This window comes from Sinocyclocheilus grahami, unplaced genomic scaffold (genome assembly GCF_001515645.1).
Source record: "Sinocyclocheilus grahami isolate Dianchi unplaced genomic scaffold, SAMN03320097.WGS_v1.1 scaffold103.1, whole genome shotgun sequence".
In the NCBI taxonomy this organism is placed as follows: domain Eukaryota; kingdom Metazoa; phylum Chordata; class Actinopteri; order Cypriniformes; family Cyprinidae; genus Sinocyclocheilus; species Sinocyclocheilus grahami.
In genome coordinates this window covers 1040327-1059072 of record NW_015505282.1, presented here as the reverse complement: position 1 = coordinate 1059072, position 18746 = coordinate 1040327, and the positions used below count along the sequence as shown (strand labels likewise).

General features: G+C 41.1%; 1 protein-coding gene across 9 annotated transcripts in view; it reads right to left on the bottom strand.

Moving 5' to 3' along the window:
• Positions 1-9154: 9154 nt before the first annotated feature.
• LOC107588436 (NACHT, LRR and PYD domains-containing protein 12-like) overlaps positions 9155-18746 on the bottom strand; it is a 107467-nt gene continuing 97875 nt past the window's right edge. For 4 of the 9 annotated variants that reach the window (XM_016276517.1, XM_016276519.1, XM_016276524.1 and 1 more), the window contains 2 exons: positions 9952-10125; positions 9156-9867 (listed from right to left, as the gene is read on the bottom strand). In XM_016276517.1, the coding sequence (XP_016132003.1) occupies positions 9861-9867; positions 9952-10125 (181 nt within the window). In that variant the 3' untranslated portion in view covers positions 9156-9860. Of the gene's footprint in view, positions 9868-9951; positions 10126-18746 lie in introns of all 9 variants that reach the window. The other 5 variants (XM_016276522.1, XM_016276525.1, XM_016276520.1 and 2 more) reach the window with 2 other exon arrangements.

The window sequence follows — 18746 nt, the reverse complement described above, 5'->3', positions numbered from 1 at the left end:
AAAGCAGTGAGTTTGTGATTTTTAGATATGGCAGGGCTCCAGACTAACTATACTTTTATAGTATCGTACATTTGAAGATCATAAAAAGGTATACCATGGCAGGAAGCAACAATATTGATTCTAGCTGCTATTTTTTCTCAGTCTGAGTATATGAGTCTCACTGGGTCAAAATTGCATTGCTGAAGTAAAAAGAAAATGTCTCACAGTTGTGTAAATCACATTTTAATACATTTAGAGATCATGTGAAATGCCAGTAAATACAGTGATAAACTAATAAACATTATAAACATGTATTTTACAACACATATTTTAGTTCCCATCATTCCAGAATAAATTCAAAATTTAACGATATTTAGAACATTAGTGAAAAATAGTATAAAACAATATAAATTACAGTAGCATAATTTAGACTTGACCCTCTATCACTTGCACTCTATTCGTTTTCTAACTGCGTTTTTCTTTTAAAAAAACAAAAACACTAGCTGTCTATATTCTTTTTCTATTGTCTACATTTTCTTTGTGTGTGATATATATATATATATATATATATATATATATCACACACACACACACACATACATCCATACACACAGTCATGTGAAAAAGTTAGGACACCCTATTGAATTCCATGGTTTTCTGTATCAGGACATAATAAAAAATTATCTGGTCCTTGGCAGGTCTTAAAATTTGGACAATAAAACCTCAGATGAACATCACATTACAATTTATGTAAGCCTATAGTTTTATTCTGTTTTCTCCGTTCACAGAAGCACTGCAGGTGCGTGTGATCTGTTGAATTTCTTACACTATCCTCGGATAAACTAACGCTGATGCATTGCCATTGCGCCATATGAGTTCACAGCTGAGCTCCGGGCATTTCACTCGCTGGATGCGTCAGCGTCACGTTTGCAGGCAGTACTACTTGAATACCTGATCGGTTGACAGCAAATTTCAAATATTAAATGGAACGATAATATAACGTTATTAATCGGTTAATGGCCATTTCAAATTTTCGATTCTGTTCGGAACTATAAAATTTGATTTAATTTCTGGTTTTGTTCCTCTCAAAATTTCATTCGTTTTCGGTTTTCATTTTCGTTGCTTGAACCGGTTCAGAGCCCTGGTTTTGATTTGCATCTATTGTCCTCATTCGTAAGTCGCTTTGGATAAAAGCATCTGCTAAATGACTAAATGTAAATGCATTCAAAAATTACATTGTATTAGCAATACTAAGTTCAAACAAGTTTAAAGTGAAACTGAAACAACCGTCAGATGGGAAATGTGCTATACAAATAATCTTGAGCCTCTCATTCAACACACAGGCAAATGTGTACGCTTTGTGCATGTTTTGCAGGCTTGAACTTAATTGTATTGACATTTCTTTGGAATATAAATTTCAGCATCAGGGTTTTTCTGGCTCAAAATGAAGTGGTGGTGGTACCATCCTGATCATGTGCACACATTGTACACACACTTTAACTGGCGGAAACAAACACTTTTTACATGCAACATATTTTAGGTGTTCTAATAAGTAGATGATTGAAGAAAGCAATAATTATCAAGTTACATTTTACAAAAACAAACCTGTTGAACATTAAATTAAATACAGCATAACTGCTAAAAGGGGCCCTTTTTATAAAATTAATACTACGGTTTCTCAAATCTCACTTCAAACCACCATCGAGTGTTTATAATAACTTCCGATTGCAATATAATGTGGATTTTTTTTTTTTTTAAATAAGTTATTTGTAGTCTTTTATATTAAGCTAGTTGCTTTGCATTTCTAATGTAAACATTCATTATTATGAAAATACCCCAAAACTCATGAAAATCACACAAACTATATACTATCGTAAGAGTGTGTTTATTAGCCTCATGGAGTGGCCTAGCCAGTCTCCAGACCTCAATCCTATAGAAAATCTGTGGAGGGAGCTGAAACTTCCAGTTGCCAAACAACAGCCAAGAAACTTCAAGGATTTAGAGAGGATCTGCAAAGAGGAGTGGATCAAAATCTCTCCTGAGATGTGTGCAAACCTGGTGACCAACTGCAAATGACAAGTCTCTTACGCAGTTACGCAGTACACATAGCAAGGTATATATATATATATATATATATATATATATATATATATATACACACACAAAGAAAAACGAGTAGAATAGAAAGCTAGTGTTTTTCTTTTAAAATAAAAAAAGAAGATCAAGTAGAATTAGAATAGAGAGTGCTAGAGTTAGAGGGTCAAATAAAGATGGAAGAGATGTGTTTTTAGTCTTGAAGATGGTTAAGGACTCAGCTGCTCGGATTGAGTTGGGCAGGTCATTCCACCAGGAGGGAACAGTTAATGAAAAAGTCAGTGAAAGTGATTTTGTGCCTCTTTGAGATGGCACAATAATACGCCGTTCACTTGCAGAACGCAAGCTTCTAGAGGGCACATAACTCTGAAGTAATGAATTTAGGTAAATGGGTGCAGAGCCAGTGGTGGTTTTGTAGGCAAACATTAATGCCTTGAATTTTATGCGAGCAGCTACTGGTAGCCAGTGCAAATTGATGAACAGAGGTGTGACGTGCATTCTTTTCGGCTCATTAAAGATTAATCTTGCAGTGGCATTTTGGATTAATTGTGGAGGTTTGATAGATTGATTATTATTATTATTTGATTGATTATCCCTCTGCGTGCTACTGTTGGCACACATGCCGTAGGTTGCTGACTCCTGGGGCCCGTTCTTCATACGTCGCTAACTCAGTTAGCTGGATTTGATTGTTGACGATTTGGCATGATCTTGGATTGTTTGGTTCTTCAAAGCTCATCCCGGAGATGCTGTCATAGCAACAGGTCCGTAAGCTTAAACCTGCTCGAGGTTTATTTCATGTAAACAGGATTAGATTACATCTTTTTAAGCAGTGTAAAATATAATAACGATATCCGACACTGCTTTCAAACGTTCAGTGCTGCTTTACTTCTTTTACTGCAGTGCACACACACACATGAGGAGGAGGAGCCTATACTAATCCACCACAGAGTCCGGAGTGTTTCTTAAAGACGCATTGACCAAATGACAATACATTACATCTCCCCTCCTCAGCAGAAAACATTCCAACATAACTACTACAAATATATATACAGCCATTATGAATGTTAAACATCTGACTGCTATTTTTTTTCTTTTTTAACTGGAGATAACATGCAAAACATCCAAGTAAAACATAAACAAAAGATTTAGCACACATGCGAAAATTTGCAGTTAATGATGCATGTAACAATAACAATGAACAGTCAAGCATCATCACATCTATCTTGGAAGGAGAGGTTACCAGCACTTCACTTCCACAAGGTGTCTTTACCACACCTTTCCCTAACTATAAGCAGAGCCTGTTTGGAGGCTTCACAATTCTGCCCTGCCTGGTGACATACTGTCCAGCTGGCAGTGTTTGTTTGCTAGATGAAAGCTTTTAAGCAGTGATTGGGGCAAACTAGAGTGGTCAACAGGTCCATGCTCTTCATCACTCAATGTCTCTGATATTTCAGTCCAGTGTTCATTGTCAGACCTGTGATGGGCCTCATTGGCTTTTGCTGTGCTTTTGCGAAGATGCTGAATGTTGCGACGGTACTCCTTACCTCTGCAGTCTACAACATAAGATCTTGGAGCACAATGCTGTCTCACAATATGACACCAGGAGACCACTTATGATTTCCAGGATATGGTTGCATCCTTACTTCATCTCCAGGATTCAGAGCAGGTCGAGGACCACTTGCCCTCTTGCGGTCATGGTAGAACTTTTGGATGATTTTACTTTCGTCCAGTCGATGTTTCACTTTAAGAGGGTCATAAGCACTTGGTGTGAGCAACTGCCGAGCAGCAGGCAGGTTGTTACGAGGCCGTCTGCCCATTAGCAGCTGTGCTGGTGACAGGCCTACTGACTCTTATCGGCGTTGTCCTGTAGTCGAGTAGAAGCAGCAGGCAGGTTGTTACGAGGCCGTCTGCCCATTAGCAGCTGCGCTGGTGACAGGCCTACTGACTCTATCGGCGTTATCCTGTAGTCGAGTAGCGTAAGATGTTTGTCTGTTGCCTTGCACCAGAGTTTCTTAACAGTCTGAACTGCTCGTTCCGCTTCGCTGTTGGAGTGTGGCATGTGCGGTGACAACGTTTTGTGTGTGACTCCATAGCTTCGGCAGAAGTCCTTAAATTCCTCTGCGGAATATTGTGGACCGTTGTCCGTTCGAAGAATGGTAGGGATTCCGTGTCTGCTGAATTGAACCTTGAGGGCTTTCTCGACGGCACTGCAATACAGACCTTTCAACTTATCCACCTCAAAGAATTTTTTATAGTAATCCACCAACAGAACATAGTGATTACCTTCCAACTCAAATAGATCTGAAGCCACCTCTTCGAATGGAAGTTCTGTAGTTTCTGTGGGCTTGAGCGGTTGTCTGGGTAACCGATTCTGGAAATGAGCACATTTGCTGCAGTTCTTTATCATTTAATCTATTTCGGCACTCATGCCTGGCCAGTATAAGACTTCACGAGCTCTCTGTTTGCTCTTAACTATCCCTAAGTGAGACTGGTGTACAAACTTCAGCATATCATTTTGCATGGAAGGAGGTACTACTATACGGAGGCCTTTATAGATGATGCCATCAGCTATGGCAAGCTGACTTCGAGAGTCCCAATACGGTTGGACAACTGTGGGTACATCGCGTCTATGGTTTGGCCACCCTTGCTGTATCATTTGTTGGAGGGCGCTGAGCTAATTTTTCATGCGCTCTTGAAGCACTGAGTATCTCTGCTCACTAACATAGACAAAACTGAGCATAGAGATACACTCCAGGCCTTCAATTTCTGACTTTTTCTCACGCAGTTGTGCTCTAAACCAGGGGTTTTCAACTTTTTAGAACATGCGCCCCCCCCAAGTTGGTCTAATTTCACTCGCGCCCCCCCGCTCTGTATTACTGTAGTCACACCGAATTACTTTATTAACATTAACATAAAAGCAAATATCCATTAAAGCTATTAAAGCAGTGAACAATTTTTCTTTTGCTCTTTCTGATTAACATTATTTACATTAGAAATGCACGGATCCATTATACTGATGTACATTTGATATTTTCTTTACTGTTTACATTCACTTAAAGCAACCGACTGTGCTTACAAGGATACTTGTCAAGACAGCCATTGGTATTCACCTGCTGTCTGAGAAGGCTAGATAGATGTTTGTGCACTTCAGGTGTGTGAGCGGTGCGCATAGAAACACTTTATCACAGCGCGTGAGTACCGCATTGAGATGTCTTGGGCTTAAAATATATTTTTATTGTTTAAACTGACAAAACTTAAAACACGTGAGAATGAAAAACTTTCTCGAGGAAGCAGCACTGGCCTGATCGTTAAGATAGTTTTGGGGGGCTAAGGTGACAGATAGGGGGGCTGAAACCCACCTAAAAAGGGTTTAGAACCGTCCCTGGTATAGCGTGCGCAATTATACTGAAACATAAATATATAACCAGTTTACCTGATTCAGTGTGATGGCTGAGCCTGTTTCTGAGATAACAACATGCCAATCCGTGGTTGGATAAATAAGCGTGACCAGAGTTGCCAGGTTTTCACAACAAAACCCTTCTAATTGCTACTCAAATCTACAAAGCGCGGCAAGCGGGAAAACTGCGGACTTGGCAACACTGAGCGTGACTGATACTCGAGTCAACTCTGCTCTAACTGTCGACTAGCAGTGGGAGTCAGATTGCCCCCTAGTGGATGGCTAAATATTTGTTAACTCATATTCATAAATTCTCAAGGGAACGTCTCTGAATTAACTGATGCTCGCACCCCCCTTGACAGGTGCTGGCACCCCCCTGCGGGTTGAAAACCCCTGCTCTAGACAATGTGTCAGGCAGCTCCATGTCTTTCCCTCGCCTGTATCTGACTGTCAGGTCATACCACTGGAGTCGAAGATGCATTCTTTGTATGCGCATGGGGGTTGAGAAGAGTGGCTTGTTTTAAATGTCTTCCAGAGGCTTGTGGCCATTGTACACCGTGACATGGTTTCCAAAGATGAAAACTTTGTACAGGCGTGAACTATTGACAGCATCTCCTTCTCAATTTGCGTGTAGTGTCCGTCAGTGATCGAGATGAGAAGGCAACTGGATGATCTTCCTGCAGTAGGACAGCTCCCAAGCCGCTGCTGCTGGCATCACAGAAAATTTCGACAGGCTTAGACGGATCAAAGAATTTTAGCACTGGAAACTGTGTGCATAAATCTTTCAATTTGTCAAAGGCTTGTTGCTGTGCCGGCTGCCATGCATACTCGACATCAGTCTTTAGAAGCTGTCGCAGAGGTGCATCCACCTCACTGAGATTTGGCAAGAACTTTGACAAGTAGGTAACAAAGCCTAGGAAGCGACGGACACCATCCTTGTTTGCTGGCGCTGGCATGGACTTAACAGCTTCGATTTTAGCTGGGTCTGCCTTTAGACCCTCAGCTGTGATTAGGTGTTCCACATATTGCACAGAAGATTGCTTTATGTGGCATTTGTCGAAGTTGAGGCTCAGATTGTAACTTGTGGCTCTCTGAATTACTTTATCGAGGATCGCATCATGCTCCTTCTCTGTGGGTGCTGCTATCAGGATGTCGTCCATAATGCTTATCGCACCACTGATCCCCTCAAGCATTTCATCCATTATTCGCTGAAAAATCTCCGGTGAGCATTTCAAGCCAAAAGGAAGCCTCAGCCACCTGAACCTCCCAATGAGCTTGTTGAAAGTTGTCAACAGAGATGATGCTTCGTCCAGTTCTATCTGCAAGAACCCAGATTTTGCATCCAGGACTGAGAAGACTTTAGCACCCGGGATTGCGGAGACTACTTCTTCAATGGTACGCATCGGGTAGTGCTCCCTCTTTATAGCCTTGTTTACATCACTCGGATCAATGCAAATTCTTATCTTGCCATTCCGAACAGCTGTTATCATTGAACTCACCCACTCAGTCGGTTGGTCGACTTTGGTGATGTATCCCATTTTTACCATCTCTTGCAGTTTCTCTATTATTTTGTTTCTGAGTGCCGCTGGTTGACGACGGACTGGATGAACGTTTTTTGCGTTTGGCTCAATTTTAATCGTGTATTTGCGTAGCAAAGTTCCCGTAGTATGCGCCAACTCTGGGTAATCATCTAGCCCAGCTGGCACATTCTGTGTTTCCATTGCACCACTGGAGCATTTTCCTTTGTTTTTCAGGTTAGTTGGCTGCAATGCATCCAGCCGAATGACTAAGCCTAGTGTTTCAGCCGTTTCACCACTCAGCACATTTTCTTGTGAGATATCCACAATCTCAAACTCTGCTATTACAGTAGCACTCTTGTATTTAATTCTAAGATCAACTGCTGCTACTGGTTTCAGCTTGTGGTTAGAGTATGACTGCAGAACTCGATGTGAACGTTTAAGCTCACCAGTGTGCATAAGTTCCTGATAATTACTCAAAGTCAATGTATTACACTTTGCACCTGTATCGATTCTGAATGGCACTTTCTGTGACAGGATTTCAATGTCTGCTGTCCATTTTTCACTACTTACTTCCTTTGTCTGTGTCAAATTAATGTTGAGAATTTCCTCCTCTTTCGTTTCTGATTTCTCCTCAATGCTCGACAGATGGATCTTTTGCGACATACTGCCACCCAGTGGTTTGGCTTGTGACCGTAGGAACAGACAGAGCCTTTTGCTGGGCATTTTCCTTGATTCCACTTATACCTTTTGGGCCGGTTTACATGCATTTCTTTCTGAACATATATTGTTTGATTCTTTTGATAGACTTTTTTGTTTGCCGCTTGGTATTTTGTTTTCACATGCACTGCTCGCACTTGAGACTCTTCTTCCCTGAAGATTTGAATCTGCTTCTGTGAAAGTTCGAATTGCTTCTCTCTAACACCCGCGATTATTGCATCGATCAACATGTCATCTGGATCGGCATACTCGCAATCCATTAGTATAAGTTTCAAGTCCTTCACAAAGTGTTCAAAACTCTCAGCAGTCCCTTGCTTTCTTTGTTTAAAACGATGTCTGACTATCCTCTTATTTTTTCTCGGCCTTACGTAGCTGGCGAGTATGTCCAGAACTTTGAATGGATCATTTCTCTCACCTTCCACCTAGCTGAACTTCTTGTAGATTTCCCTGCCTTGTTCGCCGATCCACGTACCCAGCCAGCCTGCGCGCTGCTTTGCGGTTACCTCCGATAGCGGGCCTTCGAAGACAAACGTGACGTGACTTCGAAATCTTTCAAATTCCTGATACAAATCCGGAGCGTCCCAGTCGATATTTGGGTGTTCGAACTGCGAGGATGCCATATTTCATTATCTGTACTTTGCAGACTTCTGACACCATGTAAAATAATGCACGATACTGACACTGTGCTTTCAAACGTTCAGTGCTGCTTTACTTCTTTTACTGTAGCACACACACACATGAGGAGGAGCCTATACTAATCCACCACAGAGTCTGGAGTGTTTCTTAAAGACGCACTGACCAAATGACAGTACATTACAAGCAGAACTGATACTTAAAATCTGTCCGTTACCACCGCTACTTTATTACAAGAGTATCCTACTGATCCAGGGACAATAATTTAAAATAATAATAATTAAAAAATGTATTTAAAGATAATATAATAATGTTGTGTAGTCTTTAATACTACAGACACCGCCAGTTTTACTCACTGAAAGATTTATTCGTCATAAAATTATTATTGCATTCGAGTCTTACATGCTATACAGATAATGTAGAGTCGTGCATTAATTTGAGTGATGACAGATATTATGGGAGTGGCTTGATGGAGCGCAGGAGATGCAGATAACATGATCTTGACCCTTTAGAAACTTTAATTCATATTAAATACTATCATAATACTGTATGATCGGCCCCTAACTGTGTGGGGATGGAAACTTAATTTGAGCAAACATAGCTGAATCCAAAGTACCATAAGTCATTGGCAATTAAATGAGATTCACAACCTTTGAGCTGTCAAAAAGTCAAAACGTGTTTTGTGTGTGAATAGTGGCACTGCATTAATTTACACACAAGCAGCTCAAGATCCAGTGTTTTCAGTGTCTCAGAGTGTTTACTGTAGAGTGAGAGTGTTTGCTGTAAATGCTGCTGCACATGAACAGTATATCTGGGAGCGCTGTCGCTCATACAAACACAGTTGTTGTTCAGTTGTTTTATTGGCATGAAAAACAACATACAAATGATTTACCAAAACATTTACAGCTTCAGAACATGGAAATGTGCTAAACATTAAACAACAATAATACAAAATGAAATTAAAACAATACATATGTTTAATAATACAATCAAAAGGAAGACAAGGGAAAATAAATTGGAATAAAAATAAATATTCTCCTGCAGGTGTTATTCCCTGCATTCCTGGAGTTTTATCAAGTTTGAACTTGAATTTCTGATTGTTGTCATGTATATTGTGTCTAGTTTAGAAACTACAGTATGTAGGTATCTCACTCTATTTTCCAGTTTTGAAAATTACTCATTTACATACTGGTGTTTCTCTCACTGAGGATTATTATAGTATTTGACTTTTTGTTTTGATTTATGTTTTAATGAATGAATGATGATGGACAAACAGCTGGCATTTCACTTGGAGGGACTATATTAATGGCTCAGTCTACAGTATTAACATTTTAAAAAATTAACTATTATACTCATTCTGTATACTCCAAGTACCTAGTGTTTGGAATAAAACTAGAATATGTTAATACTGTTCTGTTCTTTTAAACTGCTGGATCAGTATTAGCATTTGTCCAGGTGACAGTCTTGTTCAGGACGTGTTGTTTTGATTCACTTGTTTGGAGCTTGTGGAGTTTCCACTGTCAAATACTGTACAATATAGAGAAAGATAAAATACACTAAGATCTGCTTTAATACAAGATAAGAAGTAAAAGCATTTACTCAAAAACTTACTATAGTTTCTCCGGTTTACAGTGTGGATCCTCCAGTAGAGCAGAGAGCAGCTTCACTCCTAAATCTCCTAGTTTATTATAGCTCAGATTCAGTTCTGTCAGGTGTGAGGGGTTTGATCTCAGAGCTGAAATTAGAGCAGCACAGCCTTCCTCTCCAATACTGCAGCGCCACAGCCTGCAGAGAGTGAAGAACATGAATGATCTCTGTTTAAACTTTACGGTGAGAGTCTGTTTGTGTGTGTTTGTATGAGCACTACTTTTTCTATACAGTAGGATTGGTGCTATAGACATTTTACCTTGCCAGCACAACACGATTCCTGATTGTGATACTGAACTTGTTTCCCATCTAGAATTTTTTATGTTCTGGGAATGTTTTCTGCGGCATGTTTTACTTTTGTTCCCAGAATGTTCTGCTAAAAGGTAGAATAACATTCTCTAAAAACATAAACATGTTTATTGGTAACATTATTAGAACATTATCCCCTAACATTCTAATAAAGATTTTAGTGGGAAGATTCCTATTGCACTATATGTGGACTGTGTGGATGTGAAATTTTGTTTAAAAGTGAAAACCCAACCTTTGTTTGATGTCAGCCCCATCATCATTAAATAACTCCAAAAAACATCATATCCAGCTTCAAATATAAACCAGATTGGCTTTATTTTTGTCATACATTTACAAAGGTTCTTATTGAGATTAACAAAGGTTTAGATGTTGACGGTTTAATGAAAATAATAATTTAGTTTGAAGTCACTATTGTTGTGAAAAGGGAGGAGAAACAACAAGCGAACATGTGATGCAGCAGTGCTTTAATCGGATAATTAGTATTTTTATCTGTAATTTTAAAAACACATTGTTCATAAATCGTTTTGAACCAATGAATGCTTAGGTACACACAAACATCAAGAATTAGTCTATGAGTCTCAACAATGGTGAGCCATGGATGAGTTTTGTATGATGATCAACAATCTCACCATTGCTGAGATTCATAAGACCGGAGTCTTTATGTTTGTGTGTCTTAATGACAAAGATTATTTTTTTAAAATCCTTAAAGTGATCTGATTAAAACTGCTGCATCTCAGTCTCCTTCCGATTCCTGTCTGCCGTGCTGCTGAGTGGTTTGTGATTGTAGCTCCGTGTAGCTTCACTTTTCTGTTGAATCTCCATCTTACTATCACTCTGTTGTGTACATGTGTTTTCTCCAGCGCCCTTTGTGTGGATTTACCCTGTGTTCCTTGGATTAAAGACTTTTGATTGTGCTCCTCGTTTCCCCCATACTCCTTCCAACAGCATACCGTGACAGAAGACCTGACCAAAGACAGTAACCTCCGTGTGTTTCCCCTCCGTTTGTTTTCCATTTTTCCTCAGTGTTTTCTTTTGTTCCTGTTGTTTCCATGGATCCCCTCCTTCGCCCCGAATTCCTCCTCCTTCTGTTGGAGCAGGGGGACAGATCTCTCGAGGACCATACAAGACTGTTCCGGCTGTTAGCTAGCACCACCAGCTACCCGGATGATGCGCCGTTGTCTGAGGATGGTCCTCGAGAGGATTTCGTTGCCTTCGTGGAGTGGACTCTGGCGAGAAACGGATCACCATCCTACCCCGTGGATGATCTCATCAGATCCACTCCAGACCCAGAGCCCAGCCCACCATCTCCCCGCGATGCGGAGCATCAGCCTGAGCCCACCGTTGACGGAGAGCCATTTCACGCCGCGATCAGCGAGCCAGCGCAAAGCCTAGCGACTGAGCAAAGGATCGCCCCGGACGTAGAGCTGTATCCGTCAGACCAGGTGCGAGAGCCGGTGACAATGCCTGTCACGAGGGAGAAAGCTGCGGACGGTGTGAGCGTGGAGAGGAGCTCCGCCCCCTGCACCGCGGCTGAGAGTGAGCTGAGTATGGCGTGGCGAAAGTGCCAAACCGAAGAAGAGAGGGCTCCAGTCCCCGAATCCATCGCCCCGGACGTAGAGCTGTATCCGTCAGACCAGGTGCGAGAGCCGGTGACAATGCCTGTCACGAGGGAGAAAGCTGCGGACGGTGTGAGCGTGGAGAGGAGCTCCGCCCCCTGCACCGCGGCTGAGAGTGAGCTGAGTATGGCGTGGCGAAAGTGCCAAACCGAAGAAGAGAGGGCTCCAGTCCCCGAATCGAGTCCAGAGCGCCATCCTGTTCCCGTGTTCAGCCTAGAGGGGGCTCCCGATCCAGAGTTTAGCCCTGAATGCCCGGAGGCTCACAAATGCCCGCCCTCCCACCTGCTCCTGCCTCCTCCACCACCGCTGTTGTCTGGCAGCCCCTCTGCTTGCCCTCAGCTCACCATCATTACGGTGCGAACTCCACGGGTCTGCTATCCTCCAGCGTCACCATGGCTGGAGAATCCCTCATCTCTTCCACCAGCCTCCGAGGCCCGGACTCCACCTCGGTTCCAAGCTCCCTCGCCTCCACCGTCACCCATCAAACCACCAGCTCCACCGAGCTCCCTCGTTCCTCCGGCTCTGCCTTGGTCGGGCGTCGAGCCGCCATCGCCTCAGGACGGTGCAGCTCGTCACGCTGTCCCACCTCGTTGGCTCTCCGTCTCCGCCTCGGGCTCCTCCGCCACCTGCTCTGCCGCCGTTGGTCACCCCCCTGGAGTCGGCGGCCATTCCTCCACCATGGCTCCTCCCTCCGTCGGCTCAACCGTGGGTCGCCATCATGGCTGTGGCGTGGGCCCTGCTTGGCTCCTCCTGCTTCAAGCCCCTCCTGGCTCCTCCCTCCATCGTCTCCTCCCTGGACTCTGTCTGCCGGCCCCCTCCCGGACATACGTCCTCCTCCTGAGCCTCCTTAGTTCCCACCCATTTCCCCCCCTCTGTTGTTCTACGGTGCGAGGACGCACCTTCTGGGAGGGGGGCGATATGTCAGGATCATGGACTGTCTATGTCATGTTTTGCCCCTGTTTCTGTTCCCTGATTTGGTCATGTTCCCAAATCATCCCCTGTATTTAAGTCCCAGTCTGTGCAGTCTGTCTCTGTCGGGTCTACTCGTTGTGTACATGTGTTTGCTCCAGTGCCCTTTGTGTGGATTTACCGTGTGTTCCTTGTATTAAAGACTTGATTGTACTCCTCGTTTCCCTCATACTCCTTCCAACAGTGTACTGTGACACACTCTCTGTTGTTTAAAGTGATAAAATAGAACTTAATTCCCACCATATTTCTGATATTATCTATCAAACTAATCTGATTAATTTGATCATTCGCCTTTATTTTAAAACTGCGAGTGCAGCGCGTTAGCATTTGTTAGCCGGTTAGCTTGTCATTCGAGTTTACATTCACTTCTATTGCTGTTTTCTTTTTTTTTCTTTCTTTTTTTCTCGCTCTGTTTCTTTTCTCTCTTGCTGTTTTTTCACGAGTTCATCAAACAACAGTGGTAAGTCAAAATCATTCATCAATCACAGTGAGTAATGGCTTCTTTTCCTGCTATTGTTGTTTGCACCGCTTGCCACATGTATAGTTTAGCTCTCTCTGTCTGCGACGTGGGATTCACATGTGATAAATGCAGGAAAATAGTTAGGTTGACAGAGAAGATTTCAGAATTAAGGCTGATTTATACTTCTGCGTCGGACCTACGCCATAGGCTATGCGTCAGTTTTCATTTATACGTGCAGTACACATACAAACAGCTAGTCTGCAGTGTCCACGGGCATGTTGTTGGTGTAACCCGCAGTACCACAGCAAAAGCCTAAGAAGAAGTGGCTCGTCGGAGAAGCATTATAGCTGTGACTGTGGCAAATAAATATCAGTTCATTAAATCATTATTTAAAACTACAAAAAGGAGACAAAAACGGAACAGGAGAAGATGGCATTTTTTCAATCTTCACAAGGAATTGTACCACGGCAGATCAACATTTTTTGTCGTGGACAACTACTATTGTATAATGCTATGTAGTAGCATGCGATATTTAATGCGCATCTCGTCAGTAAAGCCGTTCAGTAATCAGCGATAAATCTCCATCACGTGCGTGCTTTCACATGAAGCAGCATTTACTATACAGTAGTGCTGTGTTCAAAATATCGATACGACGATGTATCGCCACAGAGATTTGACAGCTGACCCTGTATCGATACTGTGGCACGTGTGCAGCAGTGGACCACACTTAATTTTACAACGTTTAAAATTTAGTAGAAAAGTGCGAGGTTTCTAAAAAAGAATGAATAGAGCATCTGTTAATAATCTGGCCGCAGAGGAACACAACTGGGTTGCCTGATATAAAGAGACGTAATCCCCAAAACAGAGCTTCATACTTGCGCAATACAGAAATATCTGCTAAACGTTGCTACTTATCTTTGTCAACCTTGCAACCCTGTGCTCACGCGGTAAGCAGTGCTTAATAAACAGCTGTTTTTCTAAATTCTCCTGAGGTGAAATTCAGTGCAGTCATGTATCGTGATACGTATCGTATCGTGGCCTCTGTATCGTGATACATATCATATCGTGACTTTGCTGGTGATACACAGCCCTACTATACAGAGCCGTTGTTCACTGACAAGCTGCGCAAAACCACGAGTCTTCTTGACTTGAATGGTTTAAAATTACATTGAAAGTGTAGTTTGTAATAATAACAAAGGTGGACTCCAGGGACATTTTCGGTAGGACAAAAAAAAAGAGCATTTTATTTAACATGTTAACACATACCTAGGCTTGGGAATCCAAAATCTATTCAAATTCTGGAATAGGATGCTTAAGGTCAGGAATCATTTAGTTGTTATACAATTTACATTTCTTATTGATTCCTTTGTGCACATTTTAATATGACTTTAAACCATTCAAACACAAGAAGACTTGTGCACTGTTTTCTGTACACACATAGGGGCGTAGCCATCATTTCAGAAATGAGGGGACAGAAAATTGACAGGCTTCATTTTTTCTTGTGTCTTTTAATTGGCTAAGAAATCAAGTACACTGCTGGACGATAACCAATCATTTGTATTCTATAACATTTTTTTCTGTTTTCCTAATGACAATTTTAGGATTGGCTTATACAAACACATAATAAGGCAGAATAGTTTCTATATTGTTATAAATGTTATGTCAATTAGCACTGCATTCTTCATATACTATATTTATTTCCTGGAAATTACCTGAAATTACCCTTTTTTTTAGCTACAGCCATAGCTGGATGCCTTTGTCCATTTTAGGGATTTCCTGTAAATCATAATTTATTATTACTTCTGCTGGGCTGTTTTGGACTTTGGACTGCGGGAGAGCGCGAGAGCGCCCTCAGCAGTGTTGCCAAGTCTGCGCTTATAATGTGATATTTAGCCCCTGGAGTCAATAGTATGTTCCTGCACAACCAGAGGCTGCGGTTTCAGGACCGCAGTTCTAGGACCGCAGTTCTAGGACCCTATGCTTTTGTAACAGCGCCACCTACCGAATCGGATAATATAGCGGCGGCTGCAATCTCGAATTTTCCGCATTTCTGGGACCCTGGTGGTTTAGTTTGTAGTAATGTTTGTACATGTTGTTAAAGATATTGAATCTCAGGAACATTTTTTTTTTAATTTCAATTGTGATTTTTGATTTATAAATGCATCAATGTTAATTACAAAGTGTGTAATACACTTAAAATATAAATGAAAAATGTATTTCAAGTCTTTAAACAACTGAAAAAGTGGAGTACCTTAAGTCTTAGTTTCTTGAAATATACTGTATATTGATTAAGTTTAACTAGCTCATTATCAGGTATAATAAAAATGGAATCAAATGAAATCAGCATTTGCAGTCACTAAATTACAGCCAGATATTTAAAAGTTTGTAGAGAGACAAGACACAAGACTCAAGAATGATTCAAGAATGCATATTTATATACTGTATATACTCATTTTTGCAATAACACATAATACAGCATCATAAAATTGTGGTGCAACCAAGCAATGAGCCCAGTTTAATTATGAAAGATGATTTATACTTAACTAATATGCTAAAACTATGAGTATCAAACAAGTTTTCACACTAATACAGTAAGCTACAGGTAAATCTGACACATCTCACATCAACATGCTTTTATCATCTTTTTAAGTTTAATGAATGTACTGGCTAGATTTACGTATTGTAGTCATTATGTCAACAAGGTTTAGCTTAATTAAATCATGGCCACGAATTAAGAACATCGTAATAATCAATAAAACTAGCAATAGGGAATTCATTATTATTTCTTAGCAGTTCTCACGTTGGCTACGTAAACTTTGCATCGTTTTAAGGTTATAAAATAAAACTTAATTGAAAATCGGTAAAGTTACTCACACTGATTGCTGTCCATGTCGTCCATCTTTAGTGATCCAATTCGGTAGGGGGCGCTGTTACAAAAGCATAGGGTCCTAGAACTGCGGTCCTGAAACTGCAGCCTCCGGTTATGCAGGAACACCCTTCTCCCTGGAGTGTGAATTTTACCAGGGGAACCCCGCCAAAAACTTGAATTTTATGCGATTTTTAACGGCGAGCCCCCCTCGAAATGCGATTGGGATAGTTTTGGGCTAGTTTTGAGTAGCAATTGGGCAGGTTTTGTTGTGAAAACCTGACAACCCTGGCCCTCCTGCTTCGAGTATGAATGAAACATGCACTGCATGTTATAATCTCGTTTTGGATATGAATAAATCGTCAGGTCATACATAGACTAAATTGTTTCTTCGCCCATGTGTACACACATCCAAAGCATGCACACAGAAAAAGTGATTTAAAATGCATCTGATTGATAGATAAATCATGGTTGATTTATCAGTCAGATGCACGTAAAAATGCATGTGCTCTTATTTCAATGTTGTTGTTAATGTTGAGGTTATTTTAGCTTTGTACATTTAGTTTAACTGCACTGTTAAAGAGGGCGATTTTTACCATTCATGTGAACAGTGTGGATGTATTTTAGACACTTACATTGCTCTTGCTCCATCCATGCAATAACTGCATCTTTCTATCAACCGAGTTTCTATTTACTTATACTGCTGTGTAATATCAACGGTATGACCCATTTCAGGAGCTGACAAAATTATAATTTAAAATCAGAGCATAGCTTGCATTCACTAAAATATTGAAACGCTATGCTGATTCAAAACGACAGGGGGGGGGGGGGGTAAAGGCATCCTGTAGCGAATCCATGCATTTTTGTAAGAGAAATATTCATATTTTCAAACATAATAAACACTTTTTTCTCACTTCCACTGATCCGTCTTATGCGGAAGCCGTTCAGGCGGATGACGTAGGATGTAGGTGTCGTGCGCGCGCCTCTGGGAAATGCAGGAGCAAAGGAAGCAACGTTTCCTTACTTTAGCAAAGGAAAACCAGTCTCCTCTTGGCTTATATCGAAATCCTCAGACATTCTTCTTTACAAATCCTCATTTTGTACTTCTAATAAGTGACCGTTATTTTGTTTTGATCTCTCTGCTGCGCTTCCGCGTGCGTTCGTCACTTCTGAGCAGTGCATGCACAATGCCGACCTCATACGTCATCCTCCCGGAACTGCTTCCGTGTACAACAGTGAGCGCAGGCTACATTAAAGTGATTATTACATTTTGAATATGGATATTTTTCTCACAAAAACACATCGATTCGCTACAGAAGGCCTTTGTTCACCCCCCGGAGCCGTGTGAGACGCTTTTTTTTTTAATGGATGGGCGCTTTTTGGACTGATGCATGCAACACCCGCTGAGTGGCATTAAAGAGCTTGAAAGATCAAAGACAATTTTTAATATAACTCACGACTGGATTCATCTGAAGGAAGAAAGTCATATACACCTAAGATGGCTTTGGGATGAGTAAAACACGCATAATTTTCATTTTTGGGTGAACTAAGCCTTTAAGAAATTAAAATGTTATTGAGAGAAATAAAACGCAACCAATGTTAAAAGAAATAATTTGTAACACTATTATTGCGTTTCAGATGCTCAATGTTGATGTCTGTGAATGTGTAAATAACACTGCCATTCGTAACTTTTCAAAGCATGTTTTGTGTCATTGATACACTCACAGACATCAACATTCGGCATATGAAGCAACAATGGTGACACTTCATGCCAGCACACAAAACACATTCATGGCTCTCAGCATGCATTGCTGCAATTTTTTGTTGTTGTTGTTGGTTTGTTTTTTTTTATTGTCACCATTGTTGAGATTTGTATGATGAGTGCTGATGTCTGAGTGTGTTGTATTCAACTTTTAAATAGTTTTGGACAGTCTTACATAAATCACTGAAGTGTTACGATATATATATATATATATATATACATATATATACAGTGGGTATGGAAATTATTCAGACCCCCTTAATTTTTCACTCTTTGTTATATTGCAGCTATTTGCTAAAATCATTTAAGTTAAACTTTTTAAACAGTCTGTTAACTTTAGACCAGTGGTTCTCAAACTATTTTGGTTGTGCCCTCCTTTAAACCTATAAAAAAATCTTTATGACGTACTGACACAAAGTTAAAATGATTTGCAATGGTCGCTTTGTCGCGTCAGTGTAGAGTTGTTGCGGCATCCGGTATAGACTCAGTGAGTGAAGCCGAGAGCAAGATATGCCTCGTCATATTTTCTGCATTTAGCTTTTAAATGACCAGCACCTGCCTGGGTCTGTGCCACTTCATCTATGGCTTTTCTCTTCGCTTTCACAAACCGATCCATATCCCATTCTAAGTTATGTCCTTTGGCTATTTAGTGTTTTATTTCTTTTCTTTTTCTGCTGATGGCCCGCGCTCGACTTGAAGCAGCGCTTCTTAGGTGGGTGTGTGTCATCAAAGTACTGTGAGAGGTATAAGAGAGCGCGGACGTCTCCTTATGCTTTC